At 38.8% G+C, this 27,201-nt stretch overlaps 1 protein-coding gene across 1 annotated transcript in view; it reads right to left on the minus strand.

The window, feature by feature from the left end:
- Positions 1-3,256: 3,256 nt before the first annotated feature.
- Positions 3,257-27,201, minus strand: part of Auh (AU RNA binding protein/enoyl-CoA hydratase) — a 154,248-nt gene continuing 130,303 nt past the window's right edge. Inside the window, exons 6-9 of the mRNA XM_013026432.1 lie at positions 12,539-12,726; positions 9,273-9,323; positions 8,128-8,175; positions 3,257-3,852 (exon numbers count right to left, since the gene is read on the minus strand). Coding sequence (XP_012881886.1) covers positions 3,775-3,852; positions 8,128-8,175; positions 9,273-9,323; positions 12,539-12,726 — 365 coding nt within the window. The 3' untranslated portion in view covers positions 3,257-3,774. The remainder of the gene's footprint in view (positions 3,853-8,127; positions 8,176-9,272; positions 9,324-12,538; positions 12,727-27,201) is intronic.

Raw genomic sequence — 27,201 nt, forward strand, 5'->3', positions numbered from 1 at the left:
GGGCTAGTGAAATTTTTAGATTCACTAGAAGAAGGATTATAAACTTTGAAAGGCAGACATTTCAAAGAGTGAGATACACAGCTGTTCTGGGCAGAGTGCTATTTCCCAAAGCACCCCAAATCACAATCTGCACAACAAACTATTAGCAACTAAGCAGTAACATTAACATGCTATTTTTGTCTTTGGTGACATGTGTATATTTATGTATACTGTTATTCTTTAACATTTTATGAGAAAAATAAACTTTACTGCTGTTTTGATAAAGCCCAATAAACACTGACATATTCATCAGTTAAAATGTAACTAGGTTGGTAGGCAAATAATGATCTGATTATTTTTAAATGTTGGCCTGCTGGGATCTTTGGACCCTAAAAGGAGCCAATGTAGGGGCATTACCCCAAGGGAAAGTTAAGGTCAAGTGATGAAGAGTCACCAGCCAGACGGTGACAAGCTCATAGGAAAACATGCATTTTCTGTAAGAGCTGTATCCAAGAATTGGCATTCCACTATTTTGGCTCATGTACAAAGCACTCCCGTAAGTACTACTTAAAAATGACATTTCATTGCTAGGCACAGGTGGCTCATGCCTGTAATCTTAACTTCTCAGTAGGCTGACATCTGAGATTGAGGTTCAAAGCCAGCCCTGGCAGCCAAAAGCTGAAAGTCAAACTGTGGCTCAAGTGGTAAAGTGCTAATCTTGAGCAAAAAAGTTGAAGGATAGGGTCAAGTCCCTGAGCTTAAGCCCCAGTACCTTCATCAAAAACAAAACAAAAATCCCTCCACTTCGTGACAAGCCAATTTTTTGCTAGCTAAAGCAGGTGAGGAGACCTGATTGATGAGAAACCAGATCTATTATTACAGAAAAAGTCAAAAATCAGAAGCAATCAGAAGATTGGACTCATAGTTTGAGACTTCCCTTGACTCAGAACTCCAGTCACTCAGAGACCTCTCTGTGTTTAGGAGAGAAGTTATAAATTAGCCAGTCTTGAATTCTTGCCAAACTAGTAGGTTTTCTGCTCTGAAGTAAAGCAAAATGTTTTTCTCTTCACTGCTTTCATGCCCAGGCCTTCTTAACCTTCTTTCCCCTCATCTGAATGCACAGATAGAGCCAGCATATTTCTAGCTTGTTTCAGAAGCAACACGTTCAGAGAAAGATCACTCATACTCCCCAGGCTGGAAGAGAAGAGCCCTTGATGTCATTACAGCCACACCAAGGCACATCAGAACTACTCATCAGCAGGACTGTGTAGAGACAGAAAACCAACAGGAAGGGAAGATAGCCACGGAGCATTGGCTACAATTCTTACAATATTACAAATTACAACAGATGCAGTGACTTGTCAGAACTTTTTATTTTTTTAACCAGTACTGGGGCTTGAACTTAGGGGGCTGGACACTGTTCCTTACATTTCATGCTTAAGGCTGGCTCTGTACCACTTGAGTTGCACTTCCACTTCTGACTTTTTGGGTGGTTTATTGGAGTTTAAGTGTCATGGACTTTCCTGCCCTTGCTGGCTTTGAATCTCCATCTTTAGAATCTCAACCTCTTGAGGAGATAGGATTAAAGATGTGAGCCACAGATGCCCAGGAAATTATAAAATGTTAGGAAATTATAAAATGATTAATAAGCAGCTGTCAGCTGGCCTCTTCGTCCACCTCAGGCGCAACAATTCACCTGGCACACTGTTTTGTGTGTTTGTTTTTGGTGCTGATCCTGGGGCTTGGAATTCAGGGCCTGGGTGCTGTCCCTGAGTTTTTATTTCTTTTTTCTTTTTGATAAAGGGATAACACTCTACCACTTGAACCACTGCTCTACCTCCAGCCTTTTGGCTTTTCTGCCTCAGCTAACTTTGCACTGTGATCCTAAGATCCCAGCCTCCTGAATAGCCAGGATGATAGGTGTGAGCCACAGGCGCCTGGTCACTGGCGCACTCATAATAATCCCTTTCGTTAACACAATCGTTTCCTGCTCAGTTAAAATGGAAGTGGCATTTTAGCTTGCCATAAATAGGATAAAATGGTCCTGAAACCTTTAAAGGACTATTTGCAGATTATCGTGTGCAAAATGAACAGCTCAGCAAATTTATCAGTAAACAAGTGCACATACCACCAAATGCAATTGCTAGACTGTAAATTTTAATGAGCTCCTTTTATAGGACTCAGATCAGCTATCATCTAAATCAGCAGCACCTCAGATGATGAGAAAGCAACCCTTGGCCTGAGTAACACAGGCCTCCGTAGAGACAGCCAGCCTTCCCACTTTGGTTGGAAGAAGCAGCAACTGACAGTCATTTGCAGGCTGGTTCACTTCTGACTCTTGTTGGAATTTTAGAATTATGGTGAGAGTTCAAGTCCCAAATTAAAAGTCAAAGCTTTTGAGAATTAAGAGCAATGAAGTCCTCGGATAAGGACATAGTGCTGAGAGGAAGAGGCAGGATGTTGTTGTAAGAGCATATGAACCAGGCAGAATAGGGCCTTCTTGGCTGATAGAATCCCACAGGCAAGCTCCATCTTTGGCATGACCCAGCCCATGTCTGGGTACCACTTCATCATTCTGCCCAGACAAAATGCACATCAACAAAGCTATTTGCAGGTATTTGGGAGCACTGTCGACCTTCCGTTTTCAGTAAGCTCCCCACAGTTTCCAATTCCCATATCTCATAGCCATGTTCCTCCCCGAGGCCCACACCCAACTCCTCGAGACATTTCTTCATGTCTAATAGGAGAAAGGGCTGTGATGTTCACCATTTTTTTTCCTTTACAAAATCCAATGTAAATTGAAGGGGGCACGAAAGCAAAGGATAATCTCCATTTTTTTTATTTATTTATTTACTTACTCATTTACTTTTGTGGACAAGGGTTCAAAAACTCAGAGACCCTGGTTGGCTTGTCTTGCCAGCCTGGCTATTTGCTGGTTATTTTGGAAATGGTGTCTCATACAGATTTTTTGAACCTCCAGACCTCCTGAGTAGCAAGGATTACAGTGTGAGCCATCAGTGCACGGACACTCTATATCATGACCCCAAACCAACCTTGGGGTACCATTTTTTCTTATGTCAATCAGCCAGCCCTTTACACAGTAGAGGGCCAGGGACCACTCTTTGATTAGTCTGATTGGATTAAGATGGTTCTGTAGGCTAAGACTAAGTAAGGAAGCTGCCTGATAAAATCAGCATGAAAAAATTTCTCTACAAGTCCAACAGGCAATGATGTATTCAATTCAAAAAGGTTGGGGTAAAAGAAAAGCTCCCAAGGGTTGTTTTCACTTATTTTATTCATATTAGGTAGTTTTCACTCAGAAGATCTATCAATTCATTTTTCTAGTTGAGATGTACATATGTGTACTTGTTCATATGTATCTAATCACCTAGAAACTTTATTTGGTATAACTTCACATTTTTGGTATACAGAAATAATTTTATTTTCTTAATGCAGTACAGTAGACATACAGTCAATATTATTCCTAGAGTGTGCAATATATAAATTATTCACATTAAAAAATTAAGAACGGAAAGCCTCATATGCAGGAAATATTGAAAAACATATACCTAATTGTAATGTTTCTGACAGTACACTACTAGCCTTATAAATATGAATGACTATGACATGATACACTTGGCAGGAAGTACAGGATGGTCTTTCTAGACGCGAGCTCGGGACATGAGCAGCTCCTCACTTTGGTCATGGAGGGTCCGTGGGCTGAGGCATAGGGTGAATTGGAAGGTACTTCCAGAAGTACCTTCATTACAGCGGCACTGTATGAACTTCTGCCTCCTATTCGCCTTTAAAGCGAGGGGGCCTTTTCTCTTTAAAAGCAAGAAGACCTTCAAGTCTGTCTTTTGTAGAAATGGTCTAAGAAAAGCAAAACATTACCAAAAATTAAAAACAGAACATCATAGTTTGGCAAGTATTATCTAAGAAAACTAATCAGAAGTTCATACTAAACTTTTGAAATCTACTAGTCAATTGATTATTTGTGTAATTATGTGACTGAATTATCTTTACTCCAAATAGCTTTTTTCCATTTCAATTCTAATTTTAAAAATTAGGATTCGGCAGCACAGATTTTGCCCTAAACAACATTTGTTCCACTTATTTATTCCTAACCTGTCACTCAAAATCTTTCCCAGAATTCCACTGTTCTGGAATTACACTGTACATAGTGTTTTTAGACTGAAACTTTTTAGTCACATGTATTAAAGGTTCCTTCATGGCATTTTGTAGTTTCATAGATCTTATCTTTTTTATCATTATATAATACTACATTGCATATTACAATATTCTACAGACACACCACTGTCTATATTTTTTTACCTACAACTTACAAGACTTAGTAATTATAATAAAACGGTGTGCAGGTTTTTGTATGGAGGTAAGTTTCTGAATTAGTTGAGTAATAAATATCAAAACCCACCACTGCTAGCTCATGTGGTGAAGATACATTTGGCTTTATTAGAAACTCCCAAACTGTCACCATGTGGCCTCACCATTTAACAACCCCCGCAGCAATGGTAGCACCATACCTTGTCAGCACCTGATTTCAGCTTTGAATTTTTAGCCATTCTAACAGGTTATATGAACATTATAGTTTAATCTGCAGTTTCTGTGTTTGTGTGTGTGTGTGTGTGTGTGTGTGTGTGTGCGCGCACGTGCGCGTGTGCCAGTCATGGGGCCTGAACTCGGGCTGGGCGCTGTCCCTCAGCTCTTCAGCTCAAGGCTAGTGCACTACCATTTGAGCCACAGCACCACTTCTGGTTCTTTCTGCTTATGTGGTGGTGAGGAATTGAACCCAGGGCCTCATGCATGCAAGGCAAGCACTCTACCACTGAGCCACCTTCCCAGCCCAATCTGCAGTTTCTTAATGATAAATGTTCTAGCAACATTTCATATGACCGACCATTTGCCATTTGTGTACATACTTTGGTGTTTACTTAGATCTTTTGTGCACTTTTAATTTTTTCTTAACATCATAAGCATATGGTTGTAATAATTTATATACAAGATAGGTGTTCTACAAAAATTTTCTCAGCCTATCTTTTACCCTTTTAGTGATGATTTTTACTGAGCAGTTAATTCTAATGAAGTCAAATATTAAGTTTTTTGTTTTTTATTTATATCTAAAAAAACCTATTATACTTGATCATGTTGAATTTCATTCTGTAAACAGTGCAGGGTCAGTGTCTAGATGCATTTGAGTGTGTGAGTGTGTGTGTGTGTGTGAACATGTGTATACCTGTGTATGCTGGTTCTAGGGCTAGATCTCAGGGTATGGCTGCTGTTACTGAGCTTTGTTTACTCAAGGCTAGTGCTCTACCCCTTGAGCAACAACTTCACTTCTAGCTTTCTGGTGATTAATTGGAGTTAAGAGTATCAAGGGCTTTCTCCTGCCTGGGCTAGTTTTGAACTGTATTCCTCTGATCTCAGCCTCCCAAACAGCTGGATTACAGTCATGAGCCTCCTGTGCCTGGCAAGATGCATTCTTGTGTATGTATATGTTCAGATGTTCTAGGCCTATTTGTCTTCAGGACTATCCTTTCTCCATGGAACTGCTTTTGCTTCTTTCTCAAAATTATCAGCTGACTGTATTGTGTGGGTCTACTTCAGGGCTCCTAATTGTTCTTTTTTTTTTTTTTTGTGGGTTATGAGGCTTGAACTCTGGCTTGGGTGCTATCCCTTAGCTCTTCAGCTCAAGGCCAGTGCTGTATCACTTCAGCCACCAGAAAACTGGTTTTCTGGTGGTTTGTTAGAGGTAAGAGTCTCACAGACTTTGAGCTGGCTTTGAACTGCAATCCTCAGATCTCAGCCTCCTGAGTAGCTAGGATTACAGGTCTGAGCCAACAGCACCCAGCAGATCTTTGTTTTTGTGTTTTGCCAATCATGGGGCCTGAACTCTAGGCCTGGGCACTGTCCCTCAGCTCTTCAGCTCAAGGTTAGCACTCCACCACTTGAGCCACAGTGCCACTTCTGGCTTTTTCTGCTTATGTGGTGCAGAGTAATTGAACCCAGGGCCTCATGCATGCAAGGCAAGCACTCTACCACTGAGCTACCAGCCCCAGATCTTGATTTCTTTTACCAGAGATTTGTAGTTTCTTTTCCTATAGCTCATGTACATATTTTGTTGGATTTATACCTAAGCTTTATTCTATTCTGACTGCTATTATAATGTTAATTTTGAATCCCAATTTTTCATTGCTGGTTGATAAAGACAACTGACTTCTGTACATTAACCTGGATTGTAATCTTGCTGTCATTAAGATAAGGCTGTTATTCTTTGAGATTTTCTACTTATACAACCAACCCAGTCTGTGAGTATATTTCTTCCTTCTTAACCAGTACAACTGCTAATTCTTTTTCCTACTGCATAATAGGACTCCAAATATATGATGTTGAAAAGTCACAGAGAGAGGACAACCATATTTTGTTCTGATCATTAAATACAATGTCAGCCAGGTTTTTTGTTGTTGTTGTTTTTTGATAAGCATGTTCTTATCAAGTTGAAGATGGTCTACTTCATTTAGAGTTTGCTGAGAATTTTTTTTATCATAAGTAAACACTGGATTTTATCAAAAACTTTTTTTGCAGCATAGTTTGAATTCATGGTCTCATATTTATTCAGCTTAATTGCTTGGCTGGTGCTTTACCACTTAAGCCATTCCTCCAGCCCATGCTTTTTATTTGTTATCTACTGGTAAGACCATACACCTTCTTCTTTATCTTGTTTATACGATGGAGTACACTGACTGATTTTCCAATATTGAATAACCTTGTATGTATGAATAAATCGCACTTGGTTAGGCATATAATTCTTCTGAAACTACCTCAAGGGATTTTTTTTTAGGTCATATTCATGAGAGACATTTGTCTATAGTCTTCCTTTCTTGTAATATCTTTCTCTAGTATTTCTTTTGGGTAGGATAATGATGACCTCATGTTGTAAGTCAGAAGTATTAGTTATGCATCCATTTTTTAGAAGACATTGTAGAAAAGTAGAATTCTTTTTAAATGCTTGGTGAAACTTTTTGAAGTCAGAAATACTTAAAATCTGGAAGTGGCACTCATGGCATGCACTCATTGGTGAGTGATTGATATACAGCCAGACAAAGAGTAACTAACTTATGATCTCATCATGTAATTCTAAAAACTCTGTGAAAGGGCAGAACGAAATGCTTTTGTTTTAGATTCTCTAAAACAAAATTACTATTTTTCAGAAAAAAAAAGAAAAAGAAATACATTTTTTTCCATAAAAACAGCTGGAGCTAGAGCTCAAGTTTAAGTAGGCCCGCCTGTCATATACAAGGCTCTTGGTTGGAAGCTCTTTCTCACAAAACAAACCTGCTAACCTGTATTTAATAAATATAGATATAGTGATAATTATAATAAGTATAAATATAATTCCATTAGTGAACTTCCAAGATGAAACCTCAGAACAAGCCAGAGTAGGAAGTGGCGCTATAGCTGAAGTGGTGGAGCGCTAGCCTTGAGCTGAAGAGATGAGGGACAGAACCCAGGCCCAGAGTTCAAGCCCCACGACTGACCAAAAAAAAAAGAAGAGAGAAAAAGCCAGAGTGTCAAATAGCATTACCACATGATAGATATACATTCACACCATACCCCTCTGTCACCTCTCTACACAGGATAAGAAGTGAAGTCTATACTGGCAAAGAAGGCATGAGCCTAGACAAAGTACTACAGCCAAATGGCACCAAGTTATAACAGCTTCTAAATTATGTAGATGAATCATCTGTGGAAAAGAATCAGTCATAAAAGTTGGCCACAATCAAAAGGAAGAAACAATCTATCTTTTTTGGGGGGGGGGCCTGGTCGTGGGGCCTGAACTCTGGGCCTGGGTGCTGTCCCTCAGCTCTTCAGCTCAAGGCTAGCACTCTACCACTTGGGCCACAGCACCACTTCTGGCTTTTTTCTTTTTGCTTATGTGGTGCTGAGGAATCGAACCCAGGGCCTCATGCATGCAAGGCAAGCACTCTACCACTGAGCCACCTTCCCAGCCCGAAACAATCTATCTTAACATTTGTTCCCCCAACCTTGGAATGGTGGTGAGGAAGGTGATCTTGCTCAGTAACGTAGTTCATTTGCATTGCCCATTGAACGCGTGACTGAATTACATACCTGAGCATAACAAGCTTCTTCTATGGCTAACCCTGTTACTAGGTCGACCTGGGGATTAAAAAATAAAATGAATTAACTTAAGAAGAAATAACTTTTTGCAATATGGTACATCCAATATAAATTCAAATTAAACAGGTCTACTTACAAAAGAAAAGAATCTTTTAATATAGAACAACTTATCAGAAGAATGATGAGATCTGGGAGTAGGCTTCCTGGGTTCACTTCCTGCCTGACTATACTACTTGTTGGCTGTGCAATGTGGGAGAGGTATAACCTTCCTGTGCTTCTCAGGCATATCTGAACAAAGAGCTGACAGATAGTAGCAAACACAAACTTGAGGGAGGAGGGTATTATGAGGATTAAATGAAGTAAAACAATTTTAGAGCAACAGGTAATAGCTACAGATAAAACCTGGTACATGGAAGAGTTATCTAAGATGTTTTCTATTAATGGGTACTATTATGAACATACTGAAATAAAACACAATAGAATAATTTTAGATGTACAAAACTGCATTTATTGCAAACAAACTGAAGCTTTTCTACTGGCATAAAACTGTGGAAGTACTGTGGTTCTTTTTTTTTTTTCCTTTTGTATTGGTGATTCTTGTGCTTGCAGGGAAGTATTTTTCTTCAAAATTCCTGTAACGAAAAATCCTTTAACTAAAATACAATTGCTCTTAGTAGAAACCCGAAGCTCATCAGGAGCTTGTTCTGTCCCTTGCCAAATCCTTGCCCAGGGTTCTGGTTTACGTGGTTATGTTTCCCTTAGAAGACAAACTGCAAAGTTGAAGATGGAAAGAGCTGGATACAGCTTGGAGCTGGGAAGTCCTCCGGGGATTCTTTTATAATGTGATGTTGAGAATACACACAGTGCCTCTTGGTCTTGGCATTCTATGAATGAGTAGTCTACAAGTCTATTAACTCAATGGCAAGAATAACAAGCATGTCATAGCTGCAGGGCATCAGTACAATCCGAATTCTGTGGTTGTGATACTTGCTAAACGGAGCCTAGCATCTTCAATAACAGAAATATTCAAACAATTACATTGCAATATGGAAATCTAAAAAACTATGTAGATATTCAAACTTCATTCTTTTGGATTAAATTTCTCTTCATTCCAATAATAAGGTTAAAGAACTTACCTCCATCCCTTGATTAATTGCTAATTTTGCCACCCTCATTGCAACAGGTCCCTAAAATTCAAATTAAATAAGCCAATTTTAGTTACTATTTATACAAATTATGTAATACACCTCAGGGTTGAATCTGTAGCAGCACCACAGATCTGATATCTCCATGACAGAGCTATCAGATGAAAATTTTCTTTATGGAGCTCTGCAAGGTATTAATTACACAATTATAACAATTGTGTTGAATGGGTAAGTTACCTAGATTCCACAGTATTCTGTTACCCCGCAATTACATCTTCCAAGGTATCAGTAAAGTTCAGTTGAAGGTCTAACATTCTGCAGTAACTCTCCCTGGAGGCTAAGCAGGGAAAAGCAAAGAACCTCAGAACCATACTGCTGATCAAGGTGGAGTTTGGTCCTAGTCAATTCAGATGCAGTCTGTACCTCCCTCCCTTATCACAGATAGCTACTGATATGATGGTGTATAGTGGTTAATACAGCTGCATCCTGGGTCATGGAGGGAAGAATTGGATATGCTCTGTGAGAAGGGCAACATAACCCATGTCCTGCAAGAGACAACCTCTTCCTAAGCTATTCTATTGAAGACAATACTCTCTAGATGGAATTTAGTTCACTGATCTCATTTTAAATGTGTAAATCTTGTTCACACATAATAAATGTGAATTCAGTTTCATAGTTTGAACTGAAAAGTTAAATTCAAATAGGTTCTAAAGGGCACAAGAACAGGGCTCTAGTCAGAGAATGGAGAAATAGATGAATTCATGAAAAATGCCTTTCTTTTTCTTCATATACAGGTATTTCCATGATCAAATCTGATCTATTTATATTTTCTAGAAATAATAATCTTATGGAGGGTTTTACTTATATAAAAGTACAATAATTTAGTAACAAAGTAACCAATGTAAAATTAAGATTATTCCACTCAAATATGCTTGGGTAACTTGTGCATGTAGTTTTTACAAGCCAAACATTTTCTGAAGTCCCTGAACTCTTCCCATCCATCCAACCCAGAGAAAAGTTAATATTAACCATAAATATTCTCAGAGGAGCATCCTTCAGATGAGAGGTAATGAAACTCGTCCAGGATAGTGAAGGATGCTGGCTTACTCCCAAGGGGTGTGCAGCTCAATGTCACATTGGCAGTGGGAGAAATGGAGGTAGAAGGAGGTAGCTGGTGCTGCCTGGTCTCATGCAGGGTGACGTGGACAGTGATGGCTTGGGAAGAAATGCTAACGAGTTGATGAGCCTTCTACATTAAGCTCTGAAGCCCTGAGTGTGCTCACACCAATTACAGCTGGGAGTATCCAGCATCAGAATGATGCCAAGACTTTTCTTAGACACAGCCCTTGATTCCAAATGAGAGATGCTTTCATCATAAAGTTTTAAGCCAAAGGAGGTCACTATACCAATGTTCAGGTACCGTTTTCTTCCTCTGTCATCTGTACTTCAATTTCTCTTTAGGTGAATACTTCCTTCCTTAATATTTTGGTGAAAATACCACAGTTATAATGAAAGTCATTATAAAGCTGTTAAAAAAATTCCTTGCTCTCTTCCCACCAATTCAATGATACTTCCTTGGACTCTGCTCAGTAGAAGGCTAGATGCCAGCTAACTCATATGGAGAATGACTTAAAAGGGCTCCATCCTTAGAGAGCCAACAGCTCGTAAGTTATTTAAGAAGGACTAGAGTAGCATCAGCACTTGGCACTGTGGTTTTAGAAAGCAACTCCGCAATGCAGCCGGTCTGGCCATTCTCAGGACAGCTTATCATAACAGAGCAGCAAAAGTTCTCAGGCTGAAGGCCAAGAATATCTTTAGACACTGGAGAGAAACTAGAGAAATGTAAGGGCAATGTGCATCTTTTTTGGAAAGAGATTTCATGATATTCCACCATGGTTATAAATCTTGTTTGAGGTAAGTGACCTAAAGTTAGAGAAAAACTTACCTTGGCTCCAGAAATGGTTAGGGGTACTATAAAAACTTCTAGCTCCATTAGGATAAAAGCATGATCATTCATCACTTACACAGCAGAAGACTCTTCCTGTTAAGTTTAAATCCTTTAATCCATGATTTCAAAAGATATTTGAAAAAGGTATCTAAGGGATAGAACAAACAGTTCCTTAAGGCAGGCACAGGTGGCTCATGCCTGTAATCCTAGCTACTCAGGAGGCTGAGACCTGAGGATTACCATTCAAAGCCAGACTAGATAGGAAAGTCTGTGAGACTCTTATGGCCAATTAACCAGAAAACCAGAAGTGGTATCATGGCTCAAAGTGATAGAGCCTTGAGCATAAAAGCTCACAGACAGCACCCAGGCCCTGAGTTCAAGCTCTATGACCAACAAAAAAAATCCTTAAAACTTGAATAAAAAGTACAATGTTCTAGATCTTTTCAGTGTATTTGTGAGGAAGTATGTACTGTGCTTGAATGCTAAACTCTCCAGCAAGCAAACACATAACATCACATAACATACAACTGCAGCTTCTCAAGCTGGTCATCTCAAATGCAGGCATCACAATGAAAGTCCACTTGAGTACAACAGGCTGTTAGGTCTCCTTACTTACTAGGAAATTATATTTCACTGGGCTGTGATGTGAGGGTACTTTACCCTACCCAATGCTGTCTTCTTCAAGATGACTGAGGTGGGAACACTCAGTAAACAAACTAAAACAGTTTCCTAGGGAGTTATGTCATATGTGTCAAACACTGGCAGGTGAAATGTTATCAGTATGTGGCTATCATATAACCTTCCTCAGGTTATCTTCTAATCAATTTTAATCCTCAAGGATTTTAAGGGTGATCCAATGTACATTTCTAGTTGGCTTCTTTTTTTTTTTGGTGTCTGTACTGGGGCTTGAATTTAGGACATTGGCACTGTCCCTGAGCTTCTTTGGTTCAAGGCTAGCTTTCTGGAATCTAATGAGCCACAGTTCCACCTTTTGCTTTTTTTTGGTAGTTAACTGATGGTAAGAATATCACAAACTCTACTTCCCAGACTGGTTTTGATCCAAGATCCTCAGCTCTCAGCCTCCTGAGTAGCTAATCCTACAGGCTAATTTTGCCATTCACTACCCATACCTGGCAGATTCTTAGTCTTATAGCTACCATGTCCTCCTTTAGTTGGAAAGCAGGTAATGGACCTGCACCTCAGGTATTCAAGATGACCACTATTTTCATCACTGCATTAGGAGGTTCTCTAGATAGGAAAGTCTGTGAGACTCTTATGGCCAATTAACCAGAATTCTAGTTAGGAGTACCTGAGGTAGAAACTCTCTTGCCAGGTCCAGGGCCTTTCGGTAGGCAGCATCCCCCTCCGGGTTCTGCTCTAGAACATGGCTGATCAAACCCACTGCTTTGGCTTCCTGGCCATCCAGCACACGTGCTGAGAAGATGAGTTCCTTGGCCAAGGACATCCCGATGGCACGTGGTAATCTCTGTGTTCCTCCTGAAACAGGAAGGAGAAAGAAAACCTTGCAGCTTTAATATTCCAGTGCTTCCTTGGTCCATTTATAAAAATATATCAATGTCGTAAGTTTATATATCAACATTATTCACTGGAACACCACTCTAAGAAATAACCTAATTTGTTACTTACTTTATACACTAAATAAAACCGAAAAAAAACCACGGAATTTTATGTCACTATTAAGTGACTCTGGCACTGGTACCTTCCTGAATCCAAGCCAAAACTATAACCAAAGCATAAGCAAAAGCTGGCAGTACTGGACAAGCAATGTTGCTCAGAAGAGGCTAGAAATACAGAACTCCACCAAGCTTAGCCTGTTTCTTTCAGTTTAAATAAAATTTACCAAATTCTGACAAATGCAACTCCCAAACTTTTAAGAGTCTTTAATGGTGAATGAATTCTAAGCTCATTTTTTAATTTCATAAAAATAAAGCAATTGTCTTGAAAACTGGTTTTATCCTGCATGCTTTATTTTCAGTAAAAGTCTGGCTTCTTCTTTGAGGATGCTATGCCACACCGATATTGCTTCCTCTCAGTTGCTGGAAAAATCCACTCGGTGGAGTCAGAACCACACATTTGATTTTTGACTTTGCTGTTTAGTAACTTAGGAATTTAGGGAGTCGATTGACTTTTCAACTCCAAGGGAATAACAGGGGCAGAGCAGCATGATTTAGGTTAAAGTCAGGTCAGAGGAGTCTGTTTTGTCAAGGACTGGATAACTCATCCAGTCCATCTGCCCTGCTCAGTATAGTACCTTCCAGGGAAGATTCACAACATAGAAACCTGGACAAAAGCAGGCAATACAGGTCTATCGTTACTTCTACCAACTGGGATAGGAAATGGCCATCGTATCAGGATTCAGCCACCCCTTACCTTTCAAGTGGCTGCCGGGCAGCCAGGACACATGTGCCCCGGGGAGAGGAGTGGCCAAGGCCAAATTTGATGAGGAAAAGGGAACAGACAGCTCTAGTCTGTCTATAAATTCACAGGGTTTCATTTGGCCCAAAATTTAGTTTAGTGGGTTTTTTTTTCCAATCTGCATTAGATACCAACATTTGAAGCTAGGTTGGTAATCTTAACTGAAAATCAATGTCTACTTAAAGCCAGTTGTGCTTTTTATTGCAATTGTCTAGTCTGCTAGTCTCTTTTACTTCATCACTCCACACTTGAGACTGGGAACTTTTGCTGCCTTTAAAAGGAAAGGGAAATCACTTTTTATTCACATCTCTATGAAGAAGTAGGGAGAAAAGACCAGAACTTTCAAGAAGATATATTTTCCTTTAGGTTTTTAAATTTTAATTTTGATTGTTGTTATAAAGGTGATATACCAAGGTGTTACAATTACATAAGTCAGGTGATGAGTACATTTCTTTTTGGACAATGTCACCCTTCTCTTGCTCTCTCCCAGTTTTTCCCTCCTGTCCCACAAATAAGTTATACAATTCATTTTCAATATTGTGTCTACTGAGTACCACTGCTGTATTTGTTCACCCTGTGTCCCTCCATTTCTGTGACCCCCTTACTCTCCCAAAGACAGATAAATGAACAAACAGAACAAAAAGAAAACAAAAATAAAGAAAAACTTTTGTTTCCATTTCCTGCAGTTCATTTTGATAAACTATCAGAGGCACATAGGCACTGAGCCTTTGTGTTCCTGCCCTAAGAGTATGTTCCTTTGAACTTACTGTGTGAATGCCTAGAGACTTGTATCATTTATCATGTCCCAGTGTATTTTAGTTCTAGCTTCCACATAGGAGAGAAAATATTTACTGTTTGTCTCTCTGAGTGTGGCTTACCTCACTTAACATGATTTGTTCTAGGTCCATCCATTTCCCTGCAAATAACATAATGCCAACAATACCATTCTAATGGTTGTGTAAAATTCTACAGTATATAAGTACCACATTTTTTTTGGTTCCATTCTTCCACTGTAGGGCATTTGGGCTGTTTCCATAACTTGGCTATTGTGAATAGTGCAGAAATGAACAAGGAGGTGCAAATGTTTTTATAGTATCCTGGCCTTCGATGTTCTGGGTAAAGGACCAGGAGTGGTATGGTTGAAATACAGGGAAGATCTATGTTTAGTTTTTGAGGGACCTCCAGACTGCTGTCTAGAGTGGTTGTACTACTTTACATTCCCACCAACAGTGCAATATTCCTGCCAACATTTGTTGTTTGAATTCATGATGTTGGGTCAATCTAACTGGAGTGTGATGGAATCACAGAGTTGTTCTGATTTGTATTTCCTTTATGGGTGTTGAACACTTCCTCATATGTTTAGTTCCTGAGTTGGAAGAACTGAGATTAAAATGCTATTTCTAAACAAACCACATTTAGAACTACGACTAGAATTTAGAAAGTATGGGTGATAATAATTACATATATTAAAACACCTCAATAGCTACTGCTTCTCAAGCAAGTCATCTCAAAGGAAACTGTCATCAGGAAAGTAAGACTTGGATGGCACAGACTCAGGTCTCCTTATGTAATAGGAAACTGTACATTTCAATGTGCTTTAATGCTGGATGGCTCAAACTAACAGCCAAATGGGATTCATCCTACTTGATCATGGCAGACAGTCTTTTAAATGTGCTGTTTTGTTACATTTACTAGCATTTTATTAAAGATTTTTGCATTTATGTTCATCAAGGAAATTGACCTCTAGCTTTCTGTTGTTGTGAACTTGTCTGATTTTGTTATTGCTGACCTCATAGAATCAATGTGGAACAATTTCCTTCTGAAATTTTGGAGAATTTAAAAATGAGCACATATTAGTTCTTCCTTAAAAATTTTTTTTCCAGTATTTTCAGACAAGGTCTTGCTATGTTTATTTTTTCAGTACTTTCAGACACAGTCTTTCTGTGTAGCCTAGTCTGCCTCAAATTCATGATCCTTGTGCCCCTAGAGTGCTAGAATTACAGGCACATGCTACTATAGTCAGCACAGTTTATTTTCAGATGTTGCTTGGCCTGATGATGGTACAAGGTTTCTGGTCCTGGGCTTTCCTTTGGTGGGAGACTTTCCATTACTAGCTTGTTACTCATTCGTTATTAGTAGTGTTTATGCTTTTTCGCTTTGCTAGGATGGATTGTTTTTCTATCTTTTTACTTCCAGTCCATGTATGTCCTTAGAAGTTGAGTTTCTTATTCTTGGCTTGTATTATTTTATCCAATTATAATTAGGTATTGTATGATTTGGTCCTGATAAAGCATAGGTATCCAAGAATTTGTCCATTTCTTCTGTGTTACCAAATTCTTTGTCGTATAACTATTCATAATTCTCTCTAGTTATCCTTGGCATTTCTATGTTATTGCCTGCAATGTCTCTGTTTTCATCTCTGACTTTTGTTTTTTCTCTTTTTTCTTAGTTGAAGGGTTTGAAAATTTTGTTTACATAGTTTTTCAAGCCAATCTTGGGCTTGAATTCAGGGTCTGGAAGCCATCCCTTACCTTTTATGCTTAAGACTAGCTCTCTACTACTTGAGCCATAGCCTCACTTCTGGCTTTTGGTGTATAATTGGAGGTAAAAGTCTTATGGACTTCCCTAACTGAGCTGGCTTCAAACCAGGATCCTTAGATCTCAGACTCCAGAGTAGCTAGCTAGGATTACAGGTGTGAGCCTCTAGCACTTGGATTTATTTACATTTTTGAAGAACCAGCTTTCATTTTGCTGATCTTTTATATTGTTTTTATGTTTTGCACTTCATTTCTTTCTTTTCTGGTCTTTATTATTTCTTTCCTTATACTAATTTTGAGCTTGGTATGTTCTGATTTTCTAGTTCCTTGACAGTGACAAAGATTATTTATCTGTGAATCTTCTGACATTTTAGTAGGCATTAATGACCACAAACTTCCCTCTTAGTGTTGCATTTTTCTAGATCTTTTGGGTATGTTGTATTCCCATTTTCACTTGTTGGAGGAAACATTTAACTTTCCTTCTTGATTCTTTCCTTAACCTAGTAGTTTTATGAAAATGAAGTGTTTCATTTTCATAAATTTGTGTAGTTTTCAAAGTTTTTCTCATTAGTGATTTCTAGTGATACTGAACCATTATGACAAAAGAGATCCAATATTATTTCATTTTTTTTTGTTTAATAAAACTGATTTTATGTTGGGCACTGGTGGCTCACTGTAATCCTAGCTACTCAGGAGGCAGAAATCTGAGGATCGCAGTTCAAAGCCAGCCCAGGCAGGAAAGGCCATGAGACTCATCTCCAACTAACTACCAGAAAACCAAAGTGGTACCATGGCACTCAAGTGGTAGAGTGTTCGCCTTGAGTTAAAGAGCTCAGGGATAGCGGCCAGGCCCAGAGTTCAAGCCCGTTGACCAGCAAAAAAAAAAAAAAAAGCCAAAAACAAAAAGCAAACTTATTTTGTGTCCTAGCATAGAATCTATCTTGCAGAATGTACACTGGAGTAATTGGATGAACTCTTTTGTAGATGTCTGTTAAGTTCATTTGGTCTAGGTACAATTTCACTCTGCTGCTCCATTGCTTTTTTTTTGTCTGAAAAAAATCTGCACTCCTTAATGTAGGATGTTAAAATCTCCTATTATTGTAATCATGTGTATTTCTCCTTTTAGGTCTATTAATATTTGCTATTTATATTGAAATACTGGAATCCTCCAATATTTGGTACATATATATTTATAACTGCCTGTTCCTCTTGCTCAATCAATCCCCTTATCATTATTACTTAATGTCCTTCCTTGTGCCTTTTTACAGATTTTGAAGTTGATCTCATCTGATATAACTTATGCGACTTACTCTTTCTTTGGTATTGTATTTATATGGATTTTTTTCTATCCCTTTACTTCCAGTCCAAGTATGTCCTTAAAAGTTGAATTCATTAAGAATGGCCAACAGACACATGAAAAAATGCTCAACCTCTCTAGCCATAAAAGAAATGCAAATCAAGACAACTCTGAGATTCCACCTCACCCTGGCTAGAATGACTATAAAAGAAATCTGGAGGGTATGTGGCCAAAAAGGAACCCTACTGCATTGTTGGTAGAAGTGTAAACTTGTTCAACCACTCTGGAAAGCAGCATGGAGGTTCCTCAAAAGACTCCACACAGAGCTCCCTTATGACCCAGCAATCCCACTTTGGGGCATTTACCCACATGATCGCAAACAAGACCATATTAAAGCTACCAGCACAACCACGTTTATAGCAGCATTATTTACCATAGCTAAGATATGGAACCAACCCAGATGCCCCTCAGTAGATGAATGGATCGAGAAAATTTGGTATATATATATATATATATATGGTGGAATTCTATGCCTCTGTCAGAAAAAATGACATTGCCTCTTTTGTTAGGAAATGGAAAGACTTGGAAAAAAAATCATATTAAGTGAAGTAAGCCAGGCCCAAAGAAACATAGGTCCCATGGTTTCCCTTGTTTGCAGTGACTAGTACATGTCTAGGACAAGCAGAGTAGGTTAAAGGCTATATACATACGACCATATGAGCGATAATGTTAAGCAAAATGTACCCCAAGACAGGGACACAAGAGGTTTTCTTGTTTTTTTTTTCTTTCTTGCTTGCTAGTGTTTTTAATGTACTTACAATACACTATGTGATTATTTTGTTTCTATTGTATGTTCTTCCCCCATGTATAACCCCTGTTTTCACTGGATTTGATGCTGGTGCTCTGCTCTGAACCTTGTATATATATTTTTGTAATTTGGGGAGGGGAAAAGATATTGCAGAACACTTAAATGAGGATGCAGGCTGACCCATTGTGATGACGAGTGTACAGGACACTATACTGAAAACAAACTTTACAATGTTGGGGTGGGGATGGGTGGGATGAGTTGGGGAGGTGGGGAGGGAAGTGATGGTAAGGGGAAAATAGAGGAGGAGGTAACGATGCTTGCTATGAAATGTACTCATTACCCTACTCATGTAACTGTAACCCCTCTGTACAACATTTAAAAAAAATCAATAAAAAAGTTTTTGAAAAAAAAAGTTGGAATTCATTTCTTATAGACAGTATGTAGTTGGATCTTGTTATTTTACCCATTCTGGCACTCTAGGGCTTTTAATTAGGTAATTTAATCCCCTTATATTTAGATAATTATGGATAGGTATGGTCTCAGTGTAATCATCTTGCTACTTGTTTACTGTAGTTGCTTTCAAACTTTATCTTTATATTATAGTCTTCATGTATAACTATCAGGTTTGCCTTTAATGCATGGTTTGATTTCTTGCTTATTGGTTTTGATTTGTTTACGGCAAGTTCTTTGCTTTGTGGTTTTAAAAGTGTATCTTGATTAAAACAAGCCATTTGAGAAGTTGACAATACAACATGACCATAAAGAAAAGAACAAATATTAATTTTTAAAAATTGTCTATATGTGTACTTCATTCTGAGGTCCTATTTGCATCTTTCTATATTACCTATCTCTTAAAATGTTAATGCAGTATTACTTTTAAGTCTCTTTTGTCTTAATTCTAAATATATGCTTTACTCATTATATTCTTAATACTAGAGCATTATGAATTTGTTTTCACAGTACTCCGTAAGAGTGAATTTTATTCCTTCCCATGTTTTCTTCTTACTAACATCTCTTGTTGTCATCTAAAAGAACTCCCTTTGGCATATCTTGTCTAACTAGTCTGGTGAACATATATGCTCACCTTTTTCTTGTATGGGAGTCTTTCTTTTTTTCCTCTTAGCTGTCCTTCAAAACTATAAAAATCTCATGCCATACTCTTCTGCCCTGAAGGTTTTTGCTGCCATATCTGCTGTCAAGGTAAACTGGGACATCTTTATATGTTACTTATTTTTCTCTTTAGGTATACTGACAATCTGCTCTGTATCTTTAACCTTGAGAATTTGATTATATCTTGCAGTATACTTGGTTGAGTAACTTTTAATCCTCCAGTATTTAGGAACCTGTAACCTTCTCTAGATTTTCTGTTACCATTAAAATAAGCTTTCTAAGTAACCATTTAGCATTGAATCCAATAGCCTAAATGTTTGCTCTTTTAATGCTATATCAAAGTTTCTTAAACCTTCTTCATTCCTCAATATTTCCCCCCCACTGTGTGTCTTTAAATGGCCTGCCTTACGCCTACTAATTATCTCTTGTTTCATCTATTCTGCTATCCTTCTACTGTGTTTTCAATTTTCCTTCGTATATAATAACGGTATTTTAATTTTCCTTAATATATTTTCAGTCCAAAGAATTTTTTTTATTGCTTCTATCTTCATTAAGTTTTTCTGTTAAAAGTGTTGAGTAGCGGGACGCTGGTGGCTCACGCCTGTAATCTTAGCTACAGGAGGCTGAGTAAGATCTGAGGACTGCCATTCAAAGCCAGCCCAGGCAGGAAAGTCCGTGAGACTCTTATCTCCAATAAACCAGAAAACTGGAAGTGGTACTGTGGCTCAAGTGGTAGAGGGCTAGCCTTGAGCTGAAAAGCTGAGGCCCAGGCCCAGAGTTCAAGCCCCATGACCGACAAAAAAAAAAAAAAAGTATTGTAATTTTGTTGTGGTCTCTTGAGGCTCACTGAGTTTCTTTAAACAAGTACTTGGAATTTTCTATCAGGGAATTCAACCATATTACTCACCTTGTGATTGTTATATAAAGTCATAGTCCCCTGAAAGTTCTTGGTGCTTGTTGATACATGACATCACTTGAACATTGAAGGATTGGGTATTTATTCCAGATTTTGTAATTTGGCTTTGAATGTGTCTGTCATTCCAGAAATGTAAGTAGATCAGTTATGTCCTCTAAGCCTGTTTGTACCTTCTGCTATTTCTGTACCAGGTGCCACTTTAAGTCTAGCTTCACTTTGATACTGTAGTTAGTGTGCTGTCACTCTTTCAGCCCTAGTGGGTGATCTGAACCCAGGTTTATCCCTGACAGATGTTCAGCACAAACTGGGTGAATAACTAATAGTGGATGTTTGTCCTTACAATTATCTCTCTAGTGCCAGAGTAGGCCCAAGGTGTAAATCCATGGTTTCTGAACTGCGATCAGAAAGAAATGCCAACTCGTTCTGTGAAGAATCCTGTGTAGAACTCAGACTCAGAGTTAGGCTTTTATACTCCCCTGTGGCCATGAAAACAACACTGTACTGCACTATAAGCCTACCTTGGCACTCCAGAGTTGGTGCATCCCTGGGTAGGGCAGTCTTACACTGTTATAGGCTGCCCACTGCTGAGGTGAATCCATAGCCCAAGACTGATTGAATCGGATACAGGTTATGCCAGCTAGAAGTCTGATAAACTGAAACCACATTATCTCTACCCGACACCATGGCTGTTCTAGAGGCTCTATTTATGAACACTAGGTTGTGGGTGAGGAACATCAGGATCTGCTCACTGTTAGGTCTGACCTCCCTAGCACTGAGTTGCAAGGCAAAATCTTACTGCTTACTACCTTGCACCATTCCCATCAAACAGAATTTTCCTCCATACTACATTTGCCCAAGGTTGGGCATTGTGAATGAAGACAGTCCATTGGCCCCCAAGGCTGACACTAAGCTGGACTATACCTGAGACTCAGAGCCACAAGGACCTATACAGTCTCAGGGTGCATGATGCCCATTTTAACACTACAGCTCCTCATGCAACAGGGAGAAATGAATCTGTTCTATCAAGGAACTCATTTCTGCCTGTGCCTAATGATGCTCTTCAGCTCCATCTGCAAGCACTGATCTAGACTGCTCAAGGTGGTAGATACTTCCTTGGCTACCAGATTGATGCTGAGCTGGGTTCATTTGAGTCTATTAGCTTCAGTGACCTGTGCATTTCAAGTCCTCAGGCCCATTCCAAGTTTGACAATGATGCAGGTCAAACCTGAAAAACCTGAGTCTGTTTCACAGGGATGAGGGCTTTCACCCATACCAATCTTTGAGCTCTTGTATGGGTGGTAGGACCTTTAGTTTATACTCTCTGTTGATTTCACTATGGCAGGTATGGACTGACCTACAAGGCAAAATCTCTTGACAACCCCCTACACTTGCTCCTCAAGGTTAGGAGTGATGAAAACCCTCAGCCACCTGAATGTAGTTGCAGAAGCTCAGCCCCAGTACAGGTCTAGAAGAAGGTAAGGGGGTTCTGCTCCACAGTGATCTCTTAGCTCCCTTAAAATAGGGTCAATAACCTTTTTAATTCCTTTTTTGGGTCGGTTGTGGGCCTGAACTCTGGGTCTGGGCGCTGTCCCTCAGCTCTTCAGCTCAAGGCTAGCGCTCTACCACTTGAGCCACAGCACCACTTCCGGCTTTTTTCTTTTTGCTTATGTGGTGCTGAGGAATCGAACCCAGGGTCTCATGCATGCAAGGCAAGCACTCTACCACTGAGCCACCTTCCCAGCCCCACCTTTTTAATTCTTGAAAACAATCATTAATTTGGAGATTTTAACTTATTTGCTGCATGACACTCTCAAACAACTATCAACAACTCCATTTTTGCAGTGGCATGTACTTGGACTGGCTTTGAAATCCTTCTGAGAAGACTCCAATAGTCTGACAACTTCTTGTTATCTGGCACTACAAAATGCTCTAAACTCACCTGTAAGTTTTTTTTTTTCTCAGATTCTGGCTCATTTTAGTGGCGCTGCATTTTAAAATGCAACATTCCTGCTCAGATGGTACTTTAAGCAGCTACAATTTCATAGGCATGTTCTGAAGATTCTTTTAAAGATTCTTGCATTGAATTTCAAGGCATTCCCAACAAACAATGAGCTTGAGGATTAACATTACCAAATAAGCACAGGAAGTTACTTTGTAGTCAGTACTTCATGGGATTTTACCCGATCTCCAGACATCTCACTGTCTATTTCACTGAATCTAGCATCATTAACAAGGTCTACAATTTTACTATCTTGATATAATCACTTGCTTGAAACCTAGAAAGTCAAAAGCAAATATTTCAGCCATCTTCTCAAAGCTGAACAAAGATCAAAAGTGGGCACTCCATGAAGTCAGAGACTCAATGTTCACTCAATGTTCCCTTTTGCTATCATATTGCATCTTCTATCCTCAAGGTGAGCTCATGGTCACAAAGGTTACTATAGCCTTGCTTTCATGTCTGTAAGCCAAGGTAGGAAGGAAGAAAGAGGGAAAGAAAAGAGAGTGCTCTGTTTTGGATGATATTAAGTGCTGGCCAACAACTTCTGCTTGCATCTCATTGGTTAGGATTTGGTCAGATGCAATTCAGGAGGCCAAAAAATATAGTTTCCCTGCTAAGTGTCTGGCACAGGAAGTAAATTGGGACCCTTTCTTTCTTTTTCTTTTCTTAGGTCTGAGACTGGGACTTGAACGGGGTATCTGATGCATTCACTCCTTGGCTAGTGTTCTACTATCTAAGCCATGGCTTCAACCTCCAAATTGGGAGTCTTATTACTAAGGGAAAATGAAATGGGCAAAACTAGTCTAATTAGGTAACAAGTGTTTCCAAATTTATATATTATATGAATAGAATAAAACATACTGAAATATCATATTTTGGTCATAATTTTTCATCATATATAATCTAATAGTTTGGGAATGCATAAAAATTCCCTAGATAATAATCTCCTGAGATTACATATATGAAATAAACTTTTAAAATTACAATCTCTATTGGCAAAGGCTTAAATACAACAAGGTTTTCCCAAAGAAGGCAAGAAGCAGAATTTTTAAAAACTCAGTAACGTCCCTATTCTCTGCCTGCCCTCTTGTCTCTTGGGTATGCAATGTAATAGAAAAGTGCTGGCAGCAATCTCAGACTTCTATCTCTTCTTCTAGACTACAGCCCTCAACTCAAAGCACAAAACAGGAAAGCCAGGCCCAGTGGTTCATGCCTATAATCCTAGTTACTTAGAAGGCTAAGATCTAAGGAGCAAGTGTTTGAAGCCAACAGAAAAGTCCATGAGACTCTATCTCCCAATTAAATAGCAAAATGCTGGACTGGATAGGCCTTGTTCAAGTGGCAGTGTGATCCACGAATGGAAAAAACTGAATGAGAGGCTAGTTCAAGTCTTAGTACCAGCACCAAAAACAAAACAAAAATGAATACCTAAGACAGATAGATATATTAAAATAGTTTAAGCAAGCTTTGACATTTCACAATCAAGTACAGCATATGACATAACTGAATGTAACAGGATTTGGGATTATAATGTATATTTCAGTAAATGTCAAGGTGGGAAATGTTGTTTGGTTTAGCCTTCAACTTTTTTCTTGTCTTATGACTTCATGGGAAGAGAAGCCATACTAGTGAGGGGACATTTACAACTACTTTAATTGAAAGTTACACAGACAATGCATTGAAGATATTTGTTGACAGGATTAGCAGTGTGGTGTTTGACTTCTAAAAGTAAATATTACTTGTGAATTGCTTACAAATTCCCTCTCTTAAATAGAAAGTCCCACTAAGGTTATTTTCTCCTTGAACCATGGGAGGAAATACTGCAGTAAAATGCCAGCTTTGGATTACCATGCCCTTTTCAGTGGCCTCCCATAGAACTCTGTTCAAGAGGGCTTTAGGCAAAGCCTTCTGGATAGATCCAGGCTCAGTAGTTACAAAACTGACTTCCTCTTGCTAGTACAATGAAAAACCCAGGGTCAGAAATGAGTGACTACGTGCACAAACAGGGCTTGTTTACTGGTCTTGTAACAGACTGTGTCACAATCGAACAAAAACCATAAAAATAACTATCCTGCAATTTGTGACCCTTGTTTAAAGTGGCATTATGCTTTCTATACTGAGGCTTTTTAACATGCTGTTCAGCAATGACACACACATGTGCATGCTCACAAACAATAAACACATACACAGTGAGAAAGAGAGAATGTGAGTCAAGATTGGAATATATGAGGAGAGAACTCAACTGGCTAAACCCCAGCAATGTAAACACTTCATGGCTTATGCTAAAGCAGTATTTAGAAAGAAAAAAAAGTAACACTTTTAAAGACTGGGACAGGAAAACACAGGTGAGATATGAATTTTTTTAAACAACCTGGCAGCAAATTAAAACCTTTGTGATACAGCTTTTTAGTTTTGATATTTATTATCAAATACCCTTTCAAAAATTACATTGTTAGAGACACACCCAACTTCTATTCAATACAAATAAAAGTATACTTTCTTTTGAAATGTTTGAAATGAAACAAGAAATATTTGCTAAAAGCATAGTTATATCTTTTAAAATTTTATTTGTGATATATGTGGATCAAACATAGGGCCTCATGTCTGCTAGGCAATTGATTTACTACTGGACATAAATTCCCAGCTGTAAGCTCTATCTTCCTTAACTTTTGAAAAACATATGTAATAATATCAGGTGAATATAAAGTCTTACCTTTTAAAATAATTTTGCAAACTGTCATGATACACACCTGTTCATTAGCCCTGACACTGTGTAGTCTGGAAGGCTGGGAATACTAGTTCTTGCTTTGGGTCCTCCAATGGATCTCTGGAGACATTTCCTACCTGGCCCTTTCTCCCACTCTCTTACATTCAGTCCTCAAATGGAGCAATGGAAGAAATGGATGGGTTTAGAAATGTAAGTACAGGATGCTAGAGAGAACTTTCTGTGGTGGTGGCAGTGGTCTGTGGCAACACTGCTTTGACTCAAGTTTTCATTTAATTCATTTCAATCAATTTAAATAACCCCTGGGTGCTAGCAGCTACTGGATACTACAAGACTCAAGTCTCCTGTCAGAGAGGGCCTCTAGTGGCCCCTTTGGTTGCAACAAAGAAACAAAAGAGTTTTTACAGGATCTACAGTTCATTTCAATGCATAAACTATCCTCTTTGTACCCCCCACCCCCACCCAAGGTTTTCCCAGCATTCCCATAGCACTTCTATCTGAGTAGGAGGGTGTCTTTTAGCACAGAGACTGAGCTAGCAAATGAGGTTTCTCCTTCACAAAAAAAAAAAAAAAAAGAAATCAGGAAGCCTGATCTAAACTGAGCTTTCTAAAGATCTTCCATATAAACCTATCCTAAACTGGTTTTAAGCAGAAGCAGCCCAGACAAACATGACTAACCGAAAGAAGTGAGTCAAAGGACTCTTCTGCAGGAGCACGCATGGGTCAGCTTGCTACTGCCACACCCACAGAAATCTCCTCTCTAAGTAAACATGCTGCATGTTATGTGCTCTGTGACCATGTCCATTTTGAAAGGGTGACAATTTTCCCATTTTAATCCCTAGTTAAATAGACAATATGCTGCATAGTGTCAATAAATACATGGGCTGATTTCACAAAGATTATATATATCACAAAGATTATAACTAGGCTGGATATTTCCTTTTGCAATTACTGTATTTTGTCATATGCACATAGTAGGTATTATGGATGCATAGTATGTATATCATTGTGGTTTTAAATAAACATAAATATATAAGCTAGTCTTAAAGAAACTCTTGGCTTAGAAGAGTGGCTCAAATGATAGAATATTTGCTTGCCAAGTATGAAGCCCTAAATTCAATCCCAGAAGGAAGGGAGGAAGGAAGGTAGGAAGGGAGGGAGAGAGGGAGGAAGGGAGGGAGGGAGGGAGGGAGGGAGGGAGGGAGGGAGGAAGTTATACAATGTCTTTGCTAAGAAATATAGCACTTCATGTCATGACAAATCATCTGACTACTGAAATGAGTTGTCAAATTTAATACACTGATACTTACAAAGCCACTATTATGAATTATATTTACTATTTTGTAACTTTAAAAAGAAAGTATTGTAAGTGTTGAAAACCAATTATGCAATGCTATTTCCTAACCTAGCTCAACAGTGAGAATGCTAAAGCATAAACCTACAAAGTTATTTACCAAGAAATAGTTTCATCATCTCTAAAGATCAAATGATAGGCACTGTATTAGTCATTAATTGTGCATTGCAAATTTCCCCAAAACGTTGTGGCTTAAAACAATGAGCATTTGTCCTTTCACAGATTCTGTAGTTCAGAATACAAGAAGGGCTTGGAGGCCTCTACTGAAACAGTTTCGTGGGCCTGCAGCCCTCCACCTATAACTCCCTCCCTGCCACTGCCCTTCTTGTTCCCTGTACAAGAGAGAAGACCACAGAGTTATCTCTTGATGTAGCAAGATGAGGTCAAGCAATTCAAGGAAGACAAGGTACAAGATGACTAGGCTATATCTTCCAGCAGTCTATCTAAGAGGAGGCAAACCAAGTGCTTCTGAGTCCACACACACAAGGCTACACCTGCAGAGATGGATTAATTACTCTGGGGCAGTGAATACTGATGAAGACTGATGAATCACCATGTACTACAAAATGCATCTCTTTTACTACCTCATCTACTAAATAGCAGTGCTTTTTCCCAGAGAACATTCAGAGTACTTCACCAAAGTTCAAACTTATCCAAGAAGAGGTGACCAGAAAGTGTTAACTAACCACTTATCTTTTTTTTTTTTTGGGGGGTCGGTCATGGGGCTTGAACTCTGGGTTTGGGCACTATCCCTCAGCTCTTCAGCTCAAGGTGAAAGCTCTACTGCTTG

The sequence above is a fragment of the Dipodomys ordii genome, unplaced genomic scaffold (assembly GCF_000151885.1).
Source record: "Dipodomys ordii isolate 6190 unplaced genomic scaffold, Dord_2.0 Scaffold93, whole genome shotgun sequence".
NCBI classification, from domain to species: Eukaryota; Metazoa; Chordata; class Mammalia; order Rodentia; family Heteromyidae; genus Dipodomys; species Dipodomys ordii.